Source organism: Quercus robur, chromosome 10 (genome assembly GCF_932294415.1).
Source record: "Quercus robur chromosome 10, dhQueRobu3.1, whole genome shotgun sequence".
Taxonomy (NCBI): domain Eukaryota; kingdom Viridiplantae; phylum Streptophyta; class Magnoliopsida; order Fagales; family Fagaceae; genus Quercus; species Quercus robur.
In genome coordinates, this window is record NC_065543.1 from 35,516,293 (window position 1) to 35,541,054 (window position 24,762).

At 34.0% G+C, this 24,762-nt stretch overlaps 1 protein-coding gene across 3 annotated transcripts in view; it reads right to left on the bottom strand.

Moving 5' to 3' along the window:
• Window positions 1-16,046: 16,046 nt before the first annotated feature.
• The window catches only part of LOC126701916 (transcription initiation factor TFIID subunit 2), a 40,458-nt gene continuing 31,742 nt past the window's right edge, over window positions 16,047-24,762 (bottom strand). For 2 of the 3 annotated variants that reach the window (XM_050400359.1, XM_050400360.1), the window contains exons 20-25: window positions 24,077-24,166; window positions 18,716-18,774; window positions 18,532-18,622; window positions 18,288-18,453; window positions 17,912-18,095; window positions 16,047-17,453 (exon numbers count right to left, since the gene is read on the bottom strand). In XM_050400359.1, the coding sequence (XP_050256316.1) occupies window positions 16,202-17,453; window positions 17,912-18,095; window positions 18,288-18,453; window positions 18,532-18,622; window positions 18,716-18,774; window positions 24,077-24,166 (1,842 nt within the window). In that variant the 3' untranslated portion in view covers window positions 16,047-16,201. The remainder of the gene's footprint in view (window positions 17,454-17,911; window positions 18,096-18,287; window positions 18,454-18,531; window positions 18,623-18,715; window positions 18,775-24,076; window positions 24,167-24,762) is intronic. The other variant, XM_050400361.1, reaches the window with a different exon arrangement.

The following is a 24,762-nucleotide window of genomic DNA, read 5'->3' on the forward strand; positions in this document are numbered from 1 at the left end:
CCTTCGAATTAGCTTGGTACCTGGCACAGACATCCACACTGAAAGCAATGTCCGGTCTACTTGCTGCAAGGTAGAGCAAACTTCCTATGATGCTCCTATACAATGTAGGACTTACTTCAACTCCTGATGAATCCACATTCAGTTTAGTGGAAGAGCTCATGGGAGTGGAGGCATGTTTTTTGGAGTCTAGGCCAAACTTCTTGACAATATTTCTGACATACTTCTCTTGAGATACAAATATACCCTCCTTCTGTTGTTTGACTTGAAGACCCAAAAAGAATGTGAGCTCCCCCACCATGCTCATCTCAAACTCCTTCTTCATCTCCTCAGAAAATTCAGTAGCACGATCTTCGATAGTAGCTCCAAACACTATGTCATCAACATAGACTTGTGCCACAATGAGATAATCTTCATCATTTTTGACAAATAGAGTTCGATCGGCGTACCCTCTCTTGAAACCTCTATCTAGAAGATAATGTGTAAGACGATCGTACCAGGCTCTAGGCGCTTGTTTTAAACCATATAGTGCTTTCTTCAATCTTAATACATGATCTGGAAAATGAGGATCCTCAAATCCTTTTGGTTGCTCAACAAAAACCTCTTCATTTAGATATCCATTCAGAAAAGCACACTTAACATCCATTTGATAAAGTTTGAACTTCAAAGTACACGCAATGGACATGAGGATTCGAATGGATTCGAGTCTTGCCACCGGAGCAAATGATTCATCAAAATCCACCCCTTCTACTTGTGTGTATCCTTGAGCCACCAACCGAGACTTGTTTCGAATTATCTCTCCATTTTCATCAGTTTTATTTTTAAAAATCCACTTTATGCCTATAACATGAACGTTCTCAAGCCGTGGAGCAAGTTCCCACACGTCATTCCTCACAAACTGACTCAGTTCTTCATGCATTGACTCAACCCAATTCTCATCTTGAAGAGCCTCTTCAACCCTTTTTGGTTCAAACTGTGCAAGATAACAGTGATATGTTACATGATTGGCAAGCAGAATATTTCCTTTCCTGAGGCGAAGACCGTCATCAAGTGATCCTATGATATTACTTTCCGGATGATTCTTGATAATTCTTGAGGATGGCCTCTTTGAAGTGGAAACTTCATCACTACGAGAGATAGGAGGATGAACTTCTGGAGGAGTAAGAGGACTTGAAGTTCTAGACATCGATCTCGTTTCCCTTCTTGGGTTAATGGGAGTCGATTCTACTTCTGGTATAAGTTCTTCACCTTCTATATCCAAAGCTTCTACCTCAACATCAGGCTCTTCGGTGCTCGGCCCTTCTACATCATCAATCATTTCCACCTTAGGTAAGGCATCATCAATCTTGACATTTATGGATTCCATCACAGTCTTTGTTCTCTTGTTAAACACTCTATATGCTCGACTTGCAGTAGAGTAGCCAAGAAAAATACCCTCATCACTTCTTGCATCAAACTTCCCAAGATTCTCTCGATCATTTAAGATATAACATTTACTTCCAAATACCCAGAAATACTTCACTTTAGGCTTCTTCTCATTCCATATCTCATATGCAGTCTTCTTTGTACCAACTCGAAAGAAAATCCTATTGCCAATGTGACACGATGTGTTGACAGCTTCTCCCCAAAATTTTTGAGGTATTTGCTTGTTAAGCAACATGACTCTTGCCATCTCCTGAATCACACGATTTTTTCTCTCTACCACTCCATTTTGTTGTGGAGTTTTGGGAGCTGAAAACTCTCTTTTAATGCCATTCTTCTCACAGAAGGACTCGAATCTTGCATTCTCAAATTCTCTCCCATGATCACTTCTAACTTTGGCTATTGGAATCCCCTTTTCATTTTGTAATTTCTTGCACAGAATCTCGCCTCTCACAAGCTTCTGATTTTTCTCTAAGGAATTCAACCCAAGTGTATCTTGAGTAGTCGTCCACAATGACCATAATATATCTTTTTCCCCCTAGGCTTTCAGTTCTGGTGGGCCCCATCAGATCAACATGAAGTAACTCCAAACAACGAGAGGTGGCTATCACATTTACCTTGTGATGACTAGCCTTAGTTTGCTTCCCCATTTGACATGCACCACAAATGGTCTTCTTTACTTTTCCAAACTTAGGAAGTCCCTCGACTGCTTCAAGTTTGGAGACTTTTGCTACTTGTTTGAAGTTGGCATGCCCAAATCTGTGATGCCACAGCTCCAACATATCCACCCGAGCACTTCTACACGATATTGGTGCCGTCGGAACTATTCCATAACAATTATCCGTAGTTCGATTTCCTTCCAAAACCTGAATCCCCTCTTTATTGATGATCAAACATCCTTTCTTGGAGAATTGTACCAGGAAGTCGTCATCACAAATTTGAGTGATGCTCAGCAAATTCGCCTTCAGCCCTTTTATGAACAGCACATCTTTCAACAGAGGCAAACCGGGTATCTCAATGGTTCCTTTGCCTAGGACTTGAGCATGGCTTCCATCCCCAAAGGTCACATAGTCACCCACCTTTTCTTTGAGTGACTTAAACAGTGACTTATCCCCTGTCATATGGCGAGAACACCCACTATCAAGATACCACAAACACGCATTAAATACCTTTAATGAGGTATGCACAAATAGGTTCACATGTGACAGACAATCTTGACCTTCAAACACAAACTCATCATCAGGTTTCATGCTACTCTTAGATTGATTTTTCATTTTCAGATTCTCAATCATCTCACACAACATTCTATTCTTTCTTTTATATTTCTTAATCAATGATTTTGATTCAGATATGCTACTGTGTAAGGCAAGATTCTGATTCTCAAGATTTTTCAGCATGTGAACAAAAACTCTAGCATGTTTCTTAGTTATTAATAACTCTACAAGATCATCAGTAAGACACCTTTCAGACATATGCATAGAGACATTTTCACAAACACTTGAGCTACAATTCAGCATGGTATAAACAAAAACAACAACCACAACTCAGGGGTCTAGGATCACACTGAGGTAATAAAACCAACAGCAGTGTACCTGCTCTGATACCAATTGAAAGTTCAAAAACGTGTACAAAAACACTTTTGAACGTTTAGACCCCCAAAAACCAACTTAATCAACACAAGCAATATGTCAAACAACTAGTGTGCGGAAACTTAACATATGCTATAATATGGAATTGGTTAAACAACTATCTAAGCCATAACAAAATAAACCACAGCAGATAATGTAAAGGCAGAGATAGAGAGGAAGGAAGATGCAAACACAGAGATAACACCAGATATGTTATCGAAGAGGAAACCGAAGACCTCGGCGAAAAACCTCTCCGCCGCCCTCCAAGCGGTAATCAATCCACTAGAAAATACAGTTAGGATACAAGGACAGCAATAGACCCTCCAAGCCTAATCTACCCAATGCACCTAAGCCCTCCAAGCTTCTTACTCCAACGAGGTTGCGCCGAACCTTTTTCTTTTCTAGCTTTCCGGATTCCGCTACTACACCGTAGCATCAACCAATGAAGATTGGCTCCTTCCTAACTGCTTCCCAGAACTCCAAACGACTGTCTCACAGAGATGATGATGGTGAGAACCAGGTTTGGTATAATGCCTCTCAAGGATTTGACAATGGAGAGGAAGAGAGTGAGGGATTTTGATGAGACTCTAAGGTAGAGATTGTGGGTGAAACAATCTGGTTTTTCTTTAGGGTTTCTCTCTCAAAATTCTCTCTGGAAGCTCTCTTTCAATCGTGGGTTAAAAGGGTATTTATACTGGAGTGAAGAGGAATGCGAAACGTCAGGTTTTTCCAAAACAGGGGTGGCTCGCGGCTTGACCTCGCGGCTTGACTAAGTCGCGAGTTCTAGTCGCGAGTTAACCGTATGGCCAGTTGTCCTGTTTTGTCCTGTAGTGCTCCAGCTAGCATGACTGTTCATCTTCCAGCATGCTTGGCACGTGTGCATCTTCTGGCGGGTTGAAGCCGCGAGTCCACCCGCGAGTCCCAGCCGCGACACTCTGTTTTCTTGCACACTCTTGAGCAAACTTCACTTTATCTCACTCACTATCCTTACAACAATCCCACCTAAATACAGGGTTTCTAAATGCTGAATTACAAGCAAATTTGGCACGGAATAAAGCCAATTAGATGGTTGAATAATTTCAACCTTACAATATTATTAAAAATAGATAACATTATTAAAGTAAGACCAGTAACATACTTAGTTCAAAATTTTTAGAATAACAAATAATTGATGTTAAAAAAAAATAACATTATTAAAATAATACCAATAATAGTAATAGTAGTAACAAATAATTATGAGAATAATATATTTTTTATTATTATTAAGTAGTTTTTTTTTTTTAGTAAGTATTATGAAGTAGTTGATTTAAAAATGAAATAAACTTCCTTATATATACATTTTTCTTTTTGTTAATTTACCACTCAAACCACCACTTTTATAAGTACTAGTCAAATACTCAGTTTTTTTAAAAATTATTTTTTAACAGTTTTTACCAAATACTCAACTTTTTCAAAAAATCCAATTTCATACCGCATTTTTTGAAAATCCCACTTTTTCAAAAAAACCTAATTTCAAAATACTGAACCAAACTCTCCCATAAAAAATGACAAAATATTTGAAAAACTAAAAATATACAACAAAAATAAAAATAATAATGCGACACTTGATAAAGAATGACCAAAAGAGCATGGCAACAACATATGGGAAACTGAGATTATGGTGCAGTTTGGATTCAGCTTATTCCAAGTCCACGTTTTATTGTAGCGCGTTTTGCTTTTCTTTTTTTCTTTTTTTTTTTGGTTCAGCCCACAATTGTTGACAATTCAACTGTGAACAGTGCTCCCGTACACTGTTCACGGGTCCCACAAATTACACTTTCTAACAACTTTTTCATTAAAAATGGGTCCCACATCACTATTCACACATTTAAAAAATATTTTGTTATAGTGTTTTTAGTTTTCAGTTTTCAGTTTTCACTTTCAGCAAAATAAGTTCTATCCAAACAGACCCTATAAGTGGATGAGCTATTCTTGCAACCACATTCCTTGGTTTATGAATCGTTGTACACTGACGAGTCGTCGCACTTCTTTCTCTGATAAATTCTTCACCCATTTCACACGCTTTGACATGTCTGCCCCTGGTCCTGTGCATTCTATCTCTGCACGTGATCATTTTCCTACGCAACAAAAAATGAAAAATGATAAACTCGATTGTCTCAAAATCTTGAGCGGTTAATAAAATTATGAATTTAATTATTTAACTATAATTTTAACAGAAAACATAAGGACTAAAATGTTGCTTGAGATATGATTTTCAAGGCTCAAAATAATTGTCTTATATCAAAAAAATATTAGGACTCCCTAGTTCAAATTTGTACCCACATCATTAACAAAAGATGAATGTAGAATGAAAAGGATTTCGATCTTACTCTTTTCCGTGGTGGTTCCATTCATACCATCCTCGTGGGTTTATAATACCAGAAAATACTAATTTGTAAAACACAACTCTCGAATAGTCTCCATGTGCTCTCCCTAAAAATGCAGGGCCAGTTCCTATTATTGAACAATATTTGAACACAAAACCATTGGTTTCTTCGTCGCTCCAGCTTCGAGCTTCAGCTGTGATATAAGCGTTCCCACCACCCAAAACTGATGCGGTTACATTTATTATGCTATTCTGCACCCAAAATACTAAGTCTAAATATATATAGTAATGTCAAGGGGGTTATAAGATAAATTTATTACAAGCTAACGTGACTAAAAGATGTATGAGAATGACAAAATATATAAGACATCCTTCTCAAAAAAAAAAAAAATATATATATATATATAAGACATATTTTTCTTATTTTTAAATTTCTTTATGTTTTAATTTAATATTCAAAATTTTAGGTTAATGTATTTGTTTCCTCATTTTGAGGGCTTTCTTAATCAAAATAAGATTTCATTAATTTCTGTGGACCTTCTTTTTTTTTTTGAGGAAGTAATTTCTGTGGACCTTATAAATTAGTTCTCTAAAACAAAAATTGAAGTTTATTATCAATTGAATTTCGTTGAATTTATTTTCTTTTTATCTGATAAAATTTAGTTATTTTTTGTTGTTTAAAAATCTGATATAGATTTTAGGTTATACTTGGCTGTAATCTTTGTGTACATACAGAAACATTGAACAGGATTCTCAAAAAAGAAAGAAAGAAAGAAACATTGAACAATATTCGTAAAAAGGAAATATTTAAAGAATTTTGCCAATATTCATTTAGATTTTATAAGTATTATTATTATGAAAAAAAAATTGTTAATATGAACATTGTATTTTGATTATGATAGTATAAAAAAACTAAGGTTGACAACCTTAGTTTTTTAGTACCACTAGTTTGATTAGGACATCCGTTAACAAGATTCATGAAGAAATGTTGCCCAACTATTTAGTTTGAAAATAAATATTATTGAACATAATAAATAACATTGAGAGTTTTTTATTGTCTTTGTGCTTCCACTTTAATATATTACTCACTTGTAACCTCATGCATATGCATGGATATATTTAAAAATATATAATAAAATGCATAGTATAATTCTATGTATATAATTTAAATATTATTAAACGTCATTCCTATATTTTGTTAACTCTTAAAAAATGCCTTGTAAGAATATCATTTGGTAAAAAATGTAAATTATCCATGCTTGTTTATTTTATTTTAAATTTTTTGTATTACTTCTTAATTTTTGTTATGAGTAATATTAGAAATACAAACTATTTCATAAACTGTTAATATGGTGAGTAATTATTGGTAAATGAAAAAATGATGTTAATGGTGGGCCTAGATGAAAACCAATTAGAGATTGGTCACATCAACATTTTGTAAAAATATTGTAAAATAGTTTGTGTCTGTAGCAATATTACTCTTTTATTATTGTGAAGCACTTTTTTTTTACAGATTATTAATTCTAGACTCTTTGGTTTATGTACTCAATAACTAACCTAGATAGATATTTATTAAAAACCCAACTTTACCCTTTGAGACCCCTTCTAATCATCATGCCAGAACAAATAACATCATATTTAATAAGACAAAAACATTATTAAAATAGTGATATTGATATTATTAAAAATAGATAACATTATTAAAGTAAGACATATAACATACTTGGTTCAAAATTTTTAGAATAACATTGATGCTAAAAAAAACTACATTATTAAAATAATACCAATAATAGTAATAGTAATAACAAATAATTATGACAATAATATATTTATTATTATTATTAAGTAGCTTTTTTTTTTTTTGAGTAAGTATTATGAAGTAGTTAATTTAAAAATGAAATAAACTCCTTTATATATTCATTATTCTTTTTGGTAATTTACCACTCAAACCACCACTTTTATATAAGTGCTAGCCAAACACTCAACTTTTTCAAAAATTACTTTTTAACAGTTTTTACCAAACACTCAGTTTTTTCAAAAAGCCAAGTTTCAAAAAGTTGAACCAAACTCACCCATAAAAGAGGACAAAATAATTAAGGGTCTGTTTGGCTAGCTTATTTTTTACCAACTTATTTTACTATTCAACTTATTTTTGCTACTATTCGTGGGTCCTACTGCACTTTTTGGTACCATTCATGAGTCTCAATGTACTATTTCTACTAATATTTACATTTATCTACAGTACTTTTAGTAAAAAAGTTTTCAATTTCAATAAAATAAGTGAATCTCAAACAGACTCTAAGTACAAATTTTGAGTACAATGATGCTGTCAATGGGTTTGGATTTTAAATCAAATAGCATGAGTGGATACAGATTCTCCAAGCATTTACATCAAACAATGCAAAATAGAAAAATGTATCACTTTTACTTATTTACATATTCAACCTCAAAAATCATCTACATCGTTAAGCTAAAAATGTGTAAATTTGTTATAGTAATTGTATAAATTTACACTGAGATTATTCACTTTGCATATAATTTTTTATTCTTTCTTGACATATCTAGAGATTGAATGAAGAGAGTGGGTGGTGGTTATTGCGTGTGAAGAAAGAAAAACAATTTTAAAATTTTGATATTTTAATGTAATGTAGTGTAAAATAGATAATCTAATGTGGGTGTTTTGAAAAGTATGTAAAATAGAAAATTAGATTCTTATGTTAAAATAGATAGAATGTTTTGTATGAGATGATGGGAATGCTCTTAGAGTCCATTTGGTTAGGGAATGGGAAAGTTGGATAGAAAATGGGAAGGGAATTAAATAAAAAATTAAATAAAAAAGAATAGAAGAAAAACCTTTTTATTTGGTTGAAAAGAAAAATGAGAAGATAAAAAATAGAGTTTGTATAAATTTACACATATGCCTTTATTAAAAAATGATGCTCAATTATTAAAAAAAAAAAAAGAAGAAGAAGAAGAAGAAGAAGAATCAAACGCCAACCAAAAAAAAAAAAGGCAATCACCCAAGTTAATTAAAAAATAAAAAGCATGCCTAGTAAAAAAGAGAAAAAAACTATATAATAATAAAAAATAAAAAATAAAAAAAAGAAGAGTGAAACGTAAGATGAGGGGTAGTTCAATCATTTGACTACAACTACTCTCTCCTCTCTATTTTCTCCCCAAATTGGGAAGATAGTATTTTGGTGGGTCCAAGGAGAAAACACCTGAGCCTCACTAGTTTTCCCTCCTTAAAATTCAAACCATACACTTCAAAAAGCATTTTCTCTCCCCTTTTCTCTCCTCTTTTTTCCATCCTCCCTAAAATCCACCCAACCAAACGACCCTTAGAGCATTCGCATTAGGGTATTTAAAAATTTAGCTCAAACCCCACCCCCCCCCCCCCCCCCAAAAAAAAAAAAAGCATCAATCTTAGCAAATTATCAAAAAAAAAAAAAAAAAAAAAAAAAAAAAAAAAACCTTAATATTAAACAGTAATCTCGCCGCAACTAGTGAGATACTATTCCTTGCTACACCTAATAAAAATATTTGGGTAAATTGCAAATTACACCTCTAAAGTTTAGGGATGATTAGATTTTACACCCTGAAATTTTAGAATTTCGATTTTATCTCCTGATGTTTGGAAGTATTTGAATTTTATACCCTAACATTTCAGAATTTAGATTTTACCCCCTATATTTTAGATATGATTAGATTTTACTCTCTAAAATTTGGAAATGTTTGGATTTTACACCCTACAATTTCAGAATTTTGAGGTGTAAAATCCAAACACTCCCTAATTTTAGAGGGTAAAATCCAAAGTTTGAAATTTCAGGATGTAAAATCCAAATACCCCAAACTTCAAGGGGTAAAATACAAAATTTGAAATTTCAGAATGTAAAATCCAAACACCCCCAAACTTTAGGGGTGTAATTTGCAATTTACCCAAAATGTTTTTTTCATTCTCACTTCTCTCTCTCCCCTCCTAACTCTCTGCCTTTCAGTACTCTCTCTCTCTCTCTCTCTCTCTCTCTCTCTCTCTCTCTCTCTCTCTCTCTCTCTCTCTCTCTCTCTCTCTCTCTCTCTCTCTCTCTCTCTCTCATGCACTGATCAACATAAATTGGTGGTGGTGGTACTAGTTTTGGGTACAATCCGGTGGTGGTAGTAGATGTTGCCATCTAGCAATGATGGATTTGGGTAAAGAACATTGATTCTTGTGGTTTTTTTTTTTTTTTTTTTTTTTTTGCTATTTGCATTGATTTGGGCGGTGGGTGTGGTGGTTTCTGATGGTGAGTCCGGTGGCTGTTGGGTTTGTACTTATTTTTAGTTTGATTTGTGCGGTAGATGTGGTATAGTTCAATAGCGACAATGGAGGTTGGATTCAATTGATTTTGGTTTGGGTTTCTGTGAAAGGGAATAGGGAATTCTTTCAACTAATGGTGGGAGATGGGTTCAACTTGTTGATTTTGTTTTACTAATTGTAAAAAAATTGTTGATTTTGTTTGAAGGCAAGGGTTTTTGGTGATGTTGTTGAAGGAGATTCCATTGGGTTTTAGAAGGAGGTTTTGTTGGGAAAGTCGAAAAGGGGGAAGAGGATTAAAAAATTAATTAATTTTTAGAGAGAGAAAAATAATATTTAAATAAAGTGGTGAAATAAATATTGGGTTTGATACGTGTGTATAGCTGTTAAATTAGCAAAACTAAAAAGTTTTGGGTTAATTTGACTAAAATGCTGAAAAGGCCGACATTAGTGCTCTTAGCATTTAGGCTCTTCTTTGTTGTTAAAACTTGATGGACTTTTTTTTATGGAGATAACTTGATGGACTTTTGCGATGTAAAACATTATCTCAAAGATATTCGATTTTACCATATGATAGGTCGTGTGTTGATTAATTCTAGTTAAAATCACATCAGTTTGATAATACTATATTAATAAATTTGTTACCGCACTTTAATATTAAAATTAATAAATAAATGAGTTTGTGAAATATATATTTTGGCAGTAAATTATGGTTTTTTTTTTATATAAATAATTTGATAGTTATTACAGAAGAGAGAAGGGGATTTAAATCAGGGACAGGCTCAGGATTTTAAATTAATAGGGGCAGGAGTATAAAGAAAAAAAAAACTCCAAATAGACATCCATATAGTATTAAAAAGTTATAATTACACAAAATCATTGTTTCTAAATACATAAAAATGCAATCATCTACCAATAAAGACAAAAACAAAAACAATTTTTTTTTTTTTTAAATACTAGGCTGGCTATGATTTTTTTTTTTTTTTTTTTTTTGAAGATAAAACATCCATAGTAATGGTGCTAAAAATTTTAGTTTTTAATACCTCAAATCGCTACTTTATCTATTTAACAATAAACCCAATATCAAATGTTCTATTTTCTTTATCACTTCATTTAAAATAATATAAACAACTCATTAAAATAATAAGGAAGAGAGAGTCATTGAGTTTATTAATTAAAGGAAGAGATATAATCTTAATAAAATATTGTATTATATTTTTAACAACTTGCTACAGTCAACTAGTATTTATACCAGTATACTGTAATTGCAAAAAATTTAGCTTTAGCCTCTCTAACACTTTTTTTTTTTTTTTGTTCTTTAGTAGTAAAATAGTTTTTTTGCTAAAATACAATTACCATTATGAATAAAGTGGTGAAATAAATATTGGGTTTGATACGTGTGTATAGCTGTTAAATTAGCAAAACTAAAAAGTTTTGGGTTAATTTGACTAAAATGCTGAAAAGGCCGACATTAGTGCTCTTAGCATTTAGGCTCTTCTTTGTTGTTAAAACTTGATGGACTTTTTTTTATGGAGATAACTTGATGGACTTTTGCGATGTAAAACATTATCTCAAAGATATTCGATTTTACCATATGATAGGTCGTGTGTTGATTAATTCTAGTTAAAATCACATCAGTTTGATAATACTATATTAATAAATTTGTTACCGCACTTTAATATTAAAATTAATAAATAAATGAGTTTGTGAAATATATATTTTGGCAGTAAATTATGGTTTTTTTTTTATATAAATAATTTGATAGTTATTACAGAAGAGAGAAGGGGATTTAAATCAGGGACAGGCTCAGGATTTTAAATTAATAGGGGCAGGAGTATAAAGAAAAAAAAAACTCCAAATAGACATCCATATAGTATTAAAAAGTTATAATTACACAAAATCATTGTTTCTAAATACATAAAAATGCAATCATCTACCAATAAAGACAAAAACAAAAACAATTTTTTTTTTTTTTAAATACTAGGCTGGCTATGATTTTTTTTTTTTTTTTTTTTTTTTGAAGATAAAACATCCATAGTAATGGTGCTAAAAATTTTAGTTTTTAATACCTCAAATCGCTACTTTATCTATTTAACAATAAACCCAATATCAAATGTTCTATTTTCTTTATCACTTCATTTAAAATAATATAAACAACTCATTAAAATAATAAGGAAGAGAGAGTCATTGAGTTTATTAATTAAAGGAAGAGATATAATCTTAATAAAATATTGTATTATATTTTTAACAACTTGCTACAGTCAACTAGTATTTATACCAGTATACTGTAATTGCAAAAAATTTAGCTTTAGCCTCTCTAACACTTTTTTTTTTTTTTTGTTCTTTAGTAGTAAAATAGTTTTTTTGCTAAAATACAATTACCATTATGAATAAAGTGGTGAAATAAATATTGGGTTTGATACGTGTGTATAGCTGTTAAATTAGCAAAACTAAAAAGTTTTGGGTTAATTTGACTAAAATGCTGAAAAGGCCGACATTAGTGCTCTTAGCATTTAGGCTCTTCTTTGTTGTTAAAACTTGATGGACTTTTTTTTATGGAGATAACTTGATGGACTTTTGCGATGTAAAACATTATCTCAAAGATATTCGATTTTACCATATGATAGGTCGTGTGTTGATTAATTCTAGTTAAAATCACATCAGTTTGATAATACTATATTAATAAATTTGTTACCGCACTTTAATATTAAAATTAATAAATAAATGAGTTTGTGAAATATATATTTTGGCAGTAAATTATGGTTTTTTTTTTTATATAAATAATTTGATAGTTATTACAGAAGAGAGAAGGGGATTTAAATCAGGGACAGGCTCAGGATTTTAAATTAATAGGGGCAGGAGTATAAAGAAAAAAAAAAACTCCAAATAGACATCCATATAGTATTAAAAAGTTATAATTACACAAAATCATTGTTTCTAAATACATAAAAATGCAATCATCTACCAATAAAGACAAAAACAAAAACAATTTTTTTTTTTTTTAAATACTAGGCTGGCTATGATTTTTTTTTTTTTTTTTTTTTTTGAAGATAAAACATCCATAGTAATGGTGCTAAAAATTTTAGTTTTTAATACCTCAAATCGCTACTTTATCTATTTAACAATAAACCCAATATCAAATGTTCTATTTTCTTTATCACTTCATTTAAAATAATATAAACAACTCATTAAAATAATAAGGAAGAGAGAGTCATTGAGTTTATTAATTAAAGGAAGAGATATAATCTTAATAAAATATTGTATTATATTTTTAACAACTTGCTACAGTCAACTAGTATTTATACCAGTATACTGTAATTGCAAAAAATTTAGCTTTAGCCTCTCTAACACTTTTTTTTTTTTTTTGTTCTTTAGTAGTAAAATAGTTTTTTTGCTAAAATACAATTACCATTATGAATAAAGTGGTGAAATAAATATTGGGTTTGATACGTGTGTATAGCTGTTAAATTAGCAAAACTAAAAAGTTTTGGGTTAATTTGACTAAAATGCTGAAAAGGCCGACATTAGTGCTCTTAGCATTTAGGCTCTTCTTTGTTGTTAAAACTTGATGGACTTTTTTTTATGGAGATAACTTGATGGACTTTTGCGATGTAAAACATTATCTCAAAGATATTCGATTTTACCATATGATAGGTCGTGTGTTGATTAATTCTAGTTAAAATCACATCAGTTTGATAATACTATATTAATAAATTTGTTACCGCACTTTAATATTAAAATTAATAAATAAATGAGTTTGTGAAATATATATTTTGGCAGTAAATTATGGTTTTTTTTTTATATAAATAATTTGATAGTTATTACAGAAGAGAGAAGGGGATTTAAATCAGGGACAGGCTCAGGATTTTAAATTAATAGGGGCAGGAGTATAAAGAAAAAAAAAACTCCAAATAGACATCCATATAGTATTAAAAAGTTATAATTACACAAAATCATTGTTTCTAAATACATAAAAATGCAATCATCTACCAATAAAGACAAAAACAAAAACAATTTTTTTTTTTTTAAATACTAGGCTGGCTATGATTTTTTTTTTTTTTTTTTTTTGAAGATAAAACATTCATAGTAATGGTGCTAAAAATTTTAGTTTTTAATACCTCAAATCGCTACTTTATCTATTTAACAATAAACCCAATATCAAATGTTCTATTTTCTTTATCACTTCATTTAAAATAATATAAACAACTCATTAAAATAATAAGGAAGAGAGAGTCATTGAGTTTATTAATTAAAGGAAGAGATATAATCTTAATAAAATATTGTATTATATTTTTAACAACTTGCTACAGTCAACTAGTATTTATACCAGTATACTGTAATTGCAAAAAATTTAGCTTTAGCCTCTCTAACACTTTTTTTTTTTTTTTTGTTCTTTAGTAGTAAAATAGTTTTTTTGCTAAAATACAATTACCATTGTGAATATTTTTATTATTTTTGTTAAATTTCTGGGTTGGATAGTTGCTATTTAGGTTAAGCTAGCTAGACTGATTGGGGAGAAAGGAGGCCAAACTACAAAAATGAAATATAGAATGGCAAAAAAAAAAAAAAAACAATTGGACCCAGGCGAGCTTGGGCCCTTACTTGGGTCCGTTCCTAATTTAAATCCTAAATGATTTTGTTGTAAACGCTAGAAAATATCATTTAATCAAGTACGAGGCTCTTGACTTAATAAGTTAATTTATGAAATGAAAAAATAAAAATTAAAAAAAATTAAAAATTAAGTGACTTTCATGGATTAATAATGTTTTAGTGGGGAAGGTAATGTTTTAGGGTAAAAAACATAATATCACATTATACATCGTATATATTATTATAGGTCGGGCCACCCTCATAAAAGCATTTGTGACTTCCATCCCGATCTACGCCATGCAAACCACGCTCCTTTCTCAAAAGATTAGTCACCAGATAGACATAATGAGCTAACTAGGAGACTGTCACTTTACCCAAAGAGGTTGGGGGGTTGGACATCCTCTCCACACATACTAGGGTACACCCTTCCTTAGGTTCAAAGCTTATAAGGTAAGGGCGAGAGGCGTCTCTCCTCGATGTGAGATTGAACAAATTCGTGAGGGTGGGACGTAGGTCGATCATTGCCCATCCCACAGCAAACAATACCTGATTGAGGGCCGAGACGAAAGTCCTCCCATATATATATATATATATATATATATATATATATATATATCACTACTACCATCTAGCCTCCCCATCCCATTGCTCACTCACTCCACTGTTGTCGCTGTCATGGTGCTTAGCAACGTTCGCTTGAATATGTCTTTTTTAATTCATTTTGCTCTTTAATTTCTATTCTTTCCTTTATTTAAAATTAAATTTTAATATATTTTTTTGTGGAAGGTTGGACTGATAGTTTGATGCATAGAAATGTTGAAAGGTCCATAACAAAGGTGTAATAAGGGTTTTAGGGTTTCTTTTATTTTTATTTTTTAAAATTAAGCATCAATTAAAATGATTTTTTGTGGATAAATTTTAATTTTGATAATTTTGTGAATTAGGTTTTTGATGGAGCAATAGGAAGAGAGTTGATATAATTATTTTGTAATGGGATATAATATATAGTCTTATTTTCTGAAATATTTACAAGATCATATATTAAGATTAGAGTTGATATAATTATTTTGTAATGGGATATAATATATAATCTTATTTTCTGAAATATTAACAAGATTATATATAAAGATTATTCATCTATAACAAAGTATTAGTATTTTTCTTATACGAATATTATTTTTTTTAGGTGTATTAAACTGGTAATTAAAAAAACAATTTTTATATCTTGCCTTTAAATACCCAACCATGGGCAAGGATAATTTTTTTTTTTTTTAACTAAAATAAATGATGTCACATTGCTCTTTGTCTACTAAAGAAAATTATGTGTTCTCTATAAATAAAAAAATAGACATTTTACTTTTTTTTTATTATCTAATTATGTGTTCTCTATAAATAAAAAAACTAAACTTTTAAAAAAAAATCTTTATCTGCTCTGCTAATGATAGAATATAGTGAGAATTAATTAAAAAGGCAAAAGAAAAATAGAGTTCCCAGTCCCGCCATTAAAAAATCTTCTACTCAGTCCTATATTTTAATGTTGTCATTAATCCAAAACCACTATATTATCATCTTATACTATAGTTCTATCTCTTTTGAAGAATAGAAAAGTATTGTCTCAATTATTGTTTATAACTTTAATTTCTTGGAAAAGTAAAATTTTAAGTGACGAAAATGCAAACTACAGGTAGCACATAGTTCTCAACTGTAATCGTAGAAAAATATTATGAAATGATTAATCGAAAGAAACAACTGCAAACAAAAATGCATCTAATTAACTCGTTTGTGTGTCACTACAATTAGACCCTAATATTAAAGCTCTACTTCTAGACATTGCCGAAAGAATCTACAAAATAAAACAGGAAAGGAAACTTTTCAGCATTTTTCAAAAAGCGCAGAATACAATCTCTATAATTTGTTAAGCGTTCGGGTTTTCAATCTAATTCGGATTTTTGGAGCAGCAGAAGTTCCTTCTGATGCCTCAGGTTTGACGTCAACCTTTTTGGTCATAACATCAGCTCTAGGTTCATTTGGATTTAATTGCCTGATATCAACCCTTTTGGTCACTGCATCGGATGCACTGGGTTCCTTTGGATTCAATTGCACTGATGCCGACTTGATTCTAGGTTCCTCCTTTTTAGTTGGTTCTACTGAAGATGCATTCGCCACCTTGAGCAGCTTTGCCATCTCCTTTTCTTTACGCTTTTTCTCCTCCTTCAAACGTTTCCGTTCCAAATACTCAGGGTCATCCCGGTGTCCTTTATGGTCTCCCCGCTTCCTTTTCTTTTCCTTGTCTTTCTTCTTACTCTTCTCTTTCCCATGCCGAGAAGATTCCATCATGACAATCGAACCACCATCAGAACCATGTCTACCAACTGAAAGAGTTTGAAGACTCACATATTTGTGTGCATCAGCATCTAAATTATTATCTTGCGCGAAGCTAGATGATAATTGAACATCAGCCTGAACTTGTACAGAAACTTTGCTTGAATCAGCAGTGCACTGGAGTTCCTTTCCAATTTCATCACCATCACTGGTAGGTTTTGCACTACCTATGCTGGCAGTCAAACGGGAGCCATGATCATGACATGAGTTAACTTCCTCAAGAATTTGATTGTTAATGCTCACAGCCTCTGTCAAATTCCTTTGAGGTGCATCCACAGAAACAGAACTGCTAGCCCCATGATCAGTTTCATGTTGCCCACCTTGAGATTTTTCTACAGTTTGGTTATCAATCTCCTCAGCTCTACTGGTAGCAGCAGACTGTCTGACCCTGATCTTAATAGATGGCATCTTTCGTTCACGACTGTTTGAAACAGTATCTGATTCCTTGGAAGCAAGTGGAATGGCCATACTATCAAATGAAGGGTTTGGGATGACAGGAGGGGGTTCCAAAGGATGTGGAGTGTTGGAAAGTGGCTCTGGAAGGTTTGGGATGTCAGAAGGTAGTTCTGAAGGATTTGGGATGTCAGGAGGTAGTTCTGGAGGATTTGGGATGTCAGGAGGTAGTTCTGGAGGATTTGGTATGTCAGGAGGTAGTTCTGGAGGTTTCACTTCAGGAACAAGAGCAGAAAATATGTTCTTCTGTTCAATGCAAGTCTCTGCATCACCCACGAGCAATGTTCTAGTCTCTCTGGGTACTCCATAGAGAGTCGGGGGCCTGAAAATAAGAGCTCAGATTCAACCCAAATTCATTTATGGAGGGAAAAGAAAGGAAGATACCTTACATGACACAACAATGCTATCAAACAGAAAACACAGAAAGCAAAACGCTACTTGCAACATATATAAACCATCGAAAACCAAAGGAATTGCCAGAACATTGGACAAAAAGATATAAATAATGCCAATGAGCTATAGCTCAACTGGCACTTCTTCCTTCATAATGGGTTGGAGGGTGAGGTCATGGGGTTCAAGACCTACTGGGTGTATGTGTAATTTACCAATTAAAAAAAAAGGGTAAAAGTAACTTCTATACTTCTTCAGCTAAGACATGAAGACGAAATAGGTTAACCATACCAATTCATTCAAATAAAACTAACCATTCTTGAAAGTTGAAACAATCGTGAATTAGAGAAAAAGGAATTTAGACCCAAAAAAAGGGAGAAGCATGCCCACCTCCCTGAAAGGATTTGTATAATGCAGAATATGTGGTGACGAAGAAAGATACTGTTGAATGCTATACTGCTATCAAGCAGAGAAAGTAAAGACATGAGAGTGTCATTCTTTATGTTAACATTCGAACCAGATCCACTACTTATCTGACATAACCGCATAGCATGTATACCCAATTTCACCTGTCCTGTAATAGTAAAATTTATTGTAAGTATAGTAACACACTGTCCAATGACATGCTTCACCTTCTTACAAAACCGCCACCGGAAAAAAAAAAAAAAGCCTCAAGGATTTTGTGAAGAAAAGCACCCCAAGGAATAATCAATTAAAAAAAAGACATGAAAAGAATGACTTTCACACGGAAGAAAGTACTACAGACCTCTTAAAGATGGCTCTTCCTCTAGATATTTGACAAACAATGACAATGTGGAGTCAATGCCTTTGCAGTGGAACTCCAGATCAAGGAGTGCCTTGCTTGCTTCAATTCGAACTTGCCATATCGTCTTCAAATCCCGAAAAGGTCTTATAAGTTCTAAGACACGATCCTGCAGCCATTCCCACAAACTAGCCATGAAGGCCAAGAACTTTGAAAAGCAGTTAGATGGGGACAAGAGAACACTTACAAGAGGTATGAACTCTGAAAGCTTTAATGCAATCTGTGTCAATGTCCGGATACAGCTGACTGTTAAGATCCCGTTGTGGCTGGGCATCAGCCTGATACATGCCCATTTCCAAGTACATGAAATCAATTACAAGTATTACTTGCTATAACGCACTGTATGAGATATGCAATGAGTTAAAATGCACCTGTCAAATTGCAAAAGTCGGTCGATGCGCTTGAGGAGAGAAGTTAAAAAGACAATACTCTGTGAATTAAAGAAACAACAGAAATAGGTAAGCTGTCAGAACAGCATATGGTGGCAGAGAAATAAAAGTTGGATTTCTGAAGACAAATATAATATTTGTGCTCATACGATTAATAATTAAAAGAGAAAGAAGTAACATCAAATTCTATGTAATTTAGCATCAAGTGCAGTGGCACTTCTAACAAAGATTCAGGCAAGCCAAGCAAGACCAAAGCAGAATATAAAAACTCATGTAAAGATTAGTCATTCAATTCTATAAAAGTCAAAGAATTAGCTACAATATCTCATTCTAAAAACTTGTTAAATCTGGTAATATGTTAAACTGTAAAAGACATGAAATACATTGAAAATATAGAAAACACAATTTTGTTATAAAGCACATCCAAAAGAATGTTGTTAGAAAACTGATCAGACATTCAGCAATTAGTGTGACAACATGAGATTGAAAAGCACATAAGACAGCTCTTGGATCCCCATAAGCTGTACAATGACTAGGAATAGACCTGTATGTTTTTCAGTCCCTTCACCAAGTAATTAAAAACAAGCATTCAGACCTCTTGTCACTAAAAAAAGAAATGCAGAACACCAAAATAGAAAAGCGAAATTTAAACTCTCAAAAGGGTAAATTCTTAGAGTTCAACACCCAAAACACAATAAGTATTTGAATATACTGAAATTTTAGCCTGAATTTACAGTAGATTAACTGTCATCATCATCAAAAAAAAGTTAAATGTGGGAATTCATCATTCCTCAAAACCCATTTTCAAAATTACAATGAATAAACTAAATACTGATTTAACAGGTAATTTCAAACCAAAAACTGAAAACTTAAGGATGCCCAAACTTAAATAACAGATTAAACAAGCAAGGTTTCAAGCACTTTTGGGAATTCACTATTCTTTGTGACTCAAAACATACAAACATGTCTCAACGAAAGGTTCAAAATTGCTTTCAAAAAAGTAAAAATCTTTTGAGAGGTGAGGAAAAAAAAATTAAAATGACAATTTCAACAAAATAACAGTTTGATAAAAAGCTGAACACTACCACCAACACCCCAAATGATGAAAATGACAAAACAGTTGGTAAATTCACTTTAGCTTACCATTAGCAGCAAAGTTCAAATTATTACACAAGGGAACAAGAAACAAATACTCCATTGCATGTTTTCTTGTGTGTGCATGTGAGAGAGAGAGAGAGAGAGAGAGAGAGAGATGATGATGATGATGATGATTACTAGAAAATAGCATAAATTCACCCAAAACAATTTTACATTACGTACTGAACACAGACAGCACAAGTGGAATAAGAGCCAAAAGTGACCCAAAAAGAAAAAAAGGCGAGGAAAGAAAATAGATGGCAGCTTTAAAGGGTTGAAAGGGTTGTTTAGTTCCATTAATTATGGCTCTACATCTGCTAGGCGATGTGGTATTAATAGGAATCGGGTTCTTTCCGTTGCTCAATGAATTTAAAGCTTATTTCCTGGAATGTCAGAGGTCTGAATGAAGTTGACAAGAGGCTTCAGATTCGTAACTTGTTGCGATCCTGGAAGGCTGATATTGTGTGTTTGCAAGAGACCAAACTAGAGTGGATTACTAGAGGTACTGTTCGAAGTATTTGGAGTTGTCCTTATGTCAATTGGTTGTACCTGGGCTCTGAAGGTGCTTCTGGAGGAATTTTATTGATGTGGGATAGCCGGGTTGTGGAAAAGGTGGAGGAAGCGGTGGGGCATTTTTCAGTTTCTTGCAAGTTTAAAAATGTAGGCGACCAATTTGAGTGGGCTTTCACAGGTGTATATGGGCCTAATTTGAACAATAGGCGTAGGTTGATGTGGGAGGAACTAACCGGGCTGATCAGTTGGTGGGATTTGCCTTGGTGCCTTGGAGGGGACTTTAATATTATCCGCTTCCCTTCTGAGCGTTTGGGGGCTGCCAGCTTCTCCAGGGCCATGTTTGGATTTTCAGACTTTGTTTCTTTGCATGGGTTGTTGGATATTCATATGGAAGGGGGCCTTTATACCTGGTCTAATTCTTCCTCAGCTTCTAGGCTAGACCGGTTCCTATTCTCCCCTCTTTTGGCTGATCACTTCTCTCAGTTCACCCAAAAAAGGATGCCTAGAGTTCTTTCTGACCATTTTCCTATTTCGTTGGAGGGTGGGTGTCAGCGAAGAGGCAGAATTCCCTTCCGTTTTGAAAATATGTGGTTAAGGGTGGATAACTTTGTTGACAAAGTGAAGGAGTGGTGGGCTTCCTATTTGTTTCATGGTACCCCTAGTTTTATTCTTGCTAAGAAGTTGGCTGCATTGAAGTCGGACTTAAAAAAGTGGAATGAAACTGAGTTTGGCAATGTCACTTTTAAGAAACAGGCCCTTTGGAGTAAGTTGATTGATTTGGATGCTAAAGAGGAGATTCATAGTCTATCTGCTGAGGAGAAGTTAGCTCAATCTAATCTTCGTTCAAATATTGAAAAGTTGACTCTTATGGAAGAGACAAGTTGGAGACAAAAGTCCAGGGTGTTGCATTTGAAAGAAGGGGATGCCAATACCAAATTCTTTCATAGAATGGCTAATTCCAACAGGAAAAATAATGCCATCGAAAGCCTTATGGTTAATGGTACTTTGTCGTCGGATCAGGGTATAATTGCAGACTACGTTTCTCATTTCTTCATGAATTTGTACTCTGAGCAGCAGGTTGAGCGGACGTTTCCGGATTCGTTGGTTTTTCCAATGATATCTGGGGAGAATGCGGATTGGTTAGAGAGACCTTTTGAAGAGGCAGAAATCTTTGATGTTATTCAAAGTTTTCATGGTGATAAATCCCCTGGTCCCGATGGCTTCCCTATGGCTTTTTTCCAAGCTTGCTGGGGGATTGTTAAGCCGGATCTCATGGCTGTTTTTCATCATTTTTTTGCCTTTGGTCAGTTTGAGAAAAGCTTAAACACAACTTTTGTTACTCTTATTCCTAAAAAGCATGCAGCTAATGAGATTGGAGATTTTCGGCCCATTAGCTTGGTTGGGGGGGTTTACAAAATTATTGCTAAAGTTTTGGCTAATCGTCTCCGCTTGGTGATGGGGGATATAATCTCTGCATCTCAGAATGCTTTTGTGAGGGGCAGACAAATCCTTGATCATGTTCTTATTGCTAATGAATGCCTTGACAGTAGATTGAAGTCTGGGTTGCCGGGGCTGATTTGTAAGCTGGATGTTGAGAAGGCTTTTGACCATGTAAACTGGAATTTTCTGCTTCAGATGTTAGAAAGAAGTGGTTTCTCTGCCAAATGGAGACAATGGATTCGCTTTTGTCTTTCTACTGTCCGCTTCTCCATCTTGATCAATGGCTCTCCTTGTGGTTTTTTTGGTAGCACCAGAGGCTTGAGGCAAGGTGATCCGTTGTCTCCTTTGTTGTTTGTTTTGGTGATGGAAGCTCTTGGTCGAATGTTGGACAAAGCAGTTCTTGAAGGTCGCATGTCGGGCTTTAGTGTTGGTAACTTGGACGGAAGATCCATGGCGGTATCTCATCTCCTCTTTGCAGATGACACGCTTATTTTCTGTAAGGCTGATTTAGACCAGATTTTGATCCTTCGCATGATTCTTATTTGGTTTGAGGCGGTGTCTGGCCTTAAGATCAACCTGGGCAAGTCAGAATTGGTTCCGGTTGGGGTAGTCAATGATTTTGACCTTTTCTTGGTTGTTCTTGGCTGCAAGCAGGGCTCTCTCCCTATGAAATATCTAGGTCTTCCTTTGGGAGCTAAATTCAAGGATAAGTCTATATGGAATCCTATTCTAGAGAAAATGGAGAGGAGATTGGCGGGTTGGAAACGTTTATACTTATCCAAGGGAGGTAGAGTCACCCTTATCAAAAGCACCCTATCTAATCTTCCCACTTATTTTCTTTCTTTATTTCCCATTCCTGCTAGTGTGGCTAACCGTATTGAGAAGCTCCAGCGGAATTTCTTGTGGGGCAGTCTTGGAGATGATCCTAAAATCCATTTGGTTAAATGGGCTACTGTTTGTTCTCCTATTTCTGCGGGTGGCTTAGGGATAAGGAAGATTAGACTTTTCAATGAAGCTTTACTTGGAAAGTGGCTTTGGCGATTTGGGGTTGAGGAAGATGCCCTTTGGAGGCAAGTGATAGAGACAAAGTATGGTTGTATGTGGGGGGGCTAGTTTTCCAGAGCTGTGTTTGGCCCTTATGGTGTTGGTTTATGGAAAAATATCAGTCAGGGATGGCCTTCTTTCTCTCACCATATTCTGTATGATATTGGTGATGGATCTAGAGTGAAGTTTTGGCAAGACCGGTGGTGTGGAGAGACTTCTCTTGCTGTTAGATTTCCAGATTTGTTCAGATTTTGTAGGAATAAGGATGCTAGTGTGGCTGAGCTTATGATGTTCGCTCATGGTGTCCTCTTTTGGGATGTGAGATTCATTAGGAGTGTGCATGCTCGGGATCTAGAGTCTATGTCCGACTTCATGGCATCTATTTATGGTTCGCATATAAGGGGGCGAGGTGAGGATAAAATGTGTTGGATTCCTAACAAAGTTAAGGGTTTCTTGGTTAGTGGTTATTATAGAATTTTAGCTGGCTCCGCTTCCATTGGGTTTCCTTGGAAAAGTATTTGGAAGCAAAAGATTCCCTCTAGAGTAGCTTTCTTTGTTTGGACTGCTGCTTTAGGGAAATGCTTGACGATCGATAATTTACGTAAAAGGAAGGTGTGGATTCTGGATTGGTGCTACATGTGTAAGAGAAATGGTGAATCGGTTGACCATTTATTTCTTCATTGTCCTTTTGCTTCGGATCTATGGTCTATGGTTTTGGGCCTTTTTGGAGTTTCTTGGGTTATGCCGCACTCTGTTCTGGGGCTGTTATGGTGTTGGCAAGGCAGCTTTGGTCGTCATCGAAATGGTTATATTTGGTCCATCATTCCTCATTGCTTATTGTGGTGTCTTTGGAGGGAGAGGAATAGTAGATGTTTTGAAGATACTGAGAAATCTATTCCTGACCTCAAGCTTCTCTTTTTTAGAACTTTAAGGGATTGGTTGTTTGCTTTGCAAGATAAATCTTTCCCCTCTTTTATTGATTTCCTAGACTCTTGTAATTTTTGTATTTGATTTCTTTTCCCTTGTACACTCCCTGTGCACTAGGGTGTCCCCTTTTTTATCAATATATCTTTTACTTATCAAAAAAAAAAAAAAGCTTTAAATGGGATACCACTGGTAATAAGTTACCATTGTAGTCAAGCATTACCAACTTATCAAAAACTAACATGCAAGTATAAAGAATCAAGGAGAATAACAAGATTTGCACACCTGTTGCCCAAATTCAAGCTCACCAACTGACTGGACCAGTGCAGCAAGCCAGAACACGTCAGAGTAAGGATTCCCATTATTGTCATTATACTGCCAGAGAACAAACAACCAGAAAAGGCAGACACAAAATCAGGTTAAACATTGAGCACAGTGAAGATTTAAGGGGATGAACATATAAAGATGAGTGCTGGTTTTGGACATTAGCAGGGAAGGAGAGGAGGGGAGGGGGACTAAAATGATACATCAAATCACTTGCCAATGGAAATGGTCATCCTCCAGTCAATCTCTATGGTGATGTACATTCAAGGCCAATATGGTGGTAAAGTGATCATAGTGTAGCTTTTTAGGTACACAGTTTCTTCAGACAATGAAGATGTATAAGATAAATGATTATGGAGAAAAACAAATACTTTATAATCAATGAGAAAAGCAATGTGATTATCAACCAGATGGTAGTAGATGCAGCAAACAGGGGTGCATGATCAGTTGAGGTCAAAGTTGCTGAAGAATGTTCAATAAAGGGCAGGTATAGAGGTTGGGATAGTCAAGAGCAGTGGTCTGTGAGAAGCTAGGGACATTGGAATTGGAGAGAAGTAGGAAGAACAGGGCAAGGAGGAGATAACAATAGCATGTAGTGAAGTAGTTGGTGTTTTTCTTTTTTTTAAATTTTATGAATAAGGTCATTT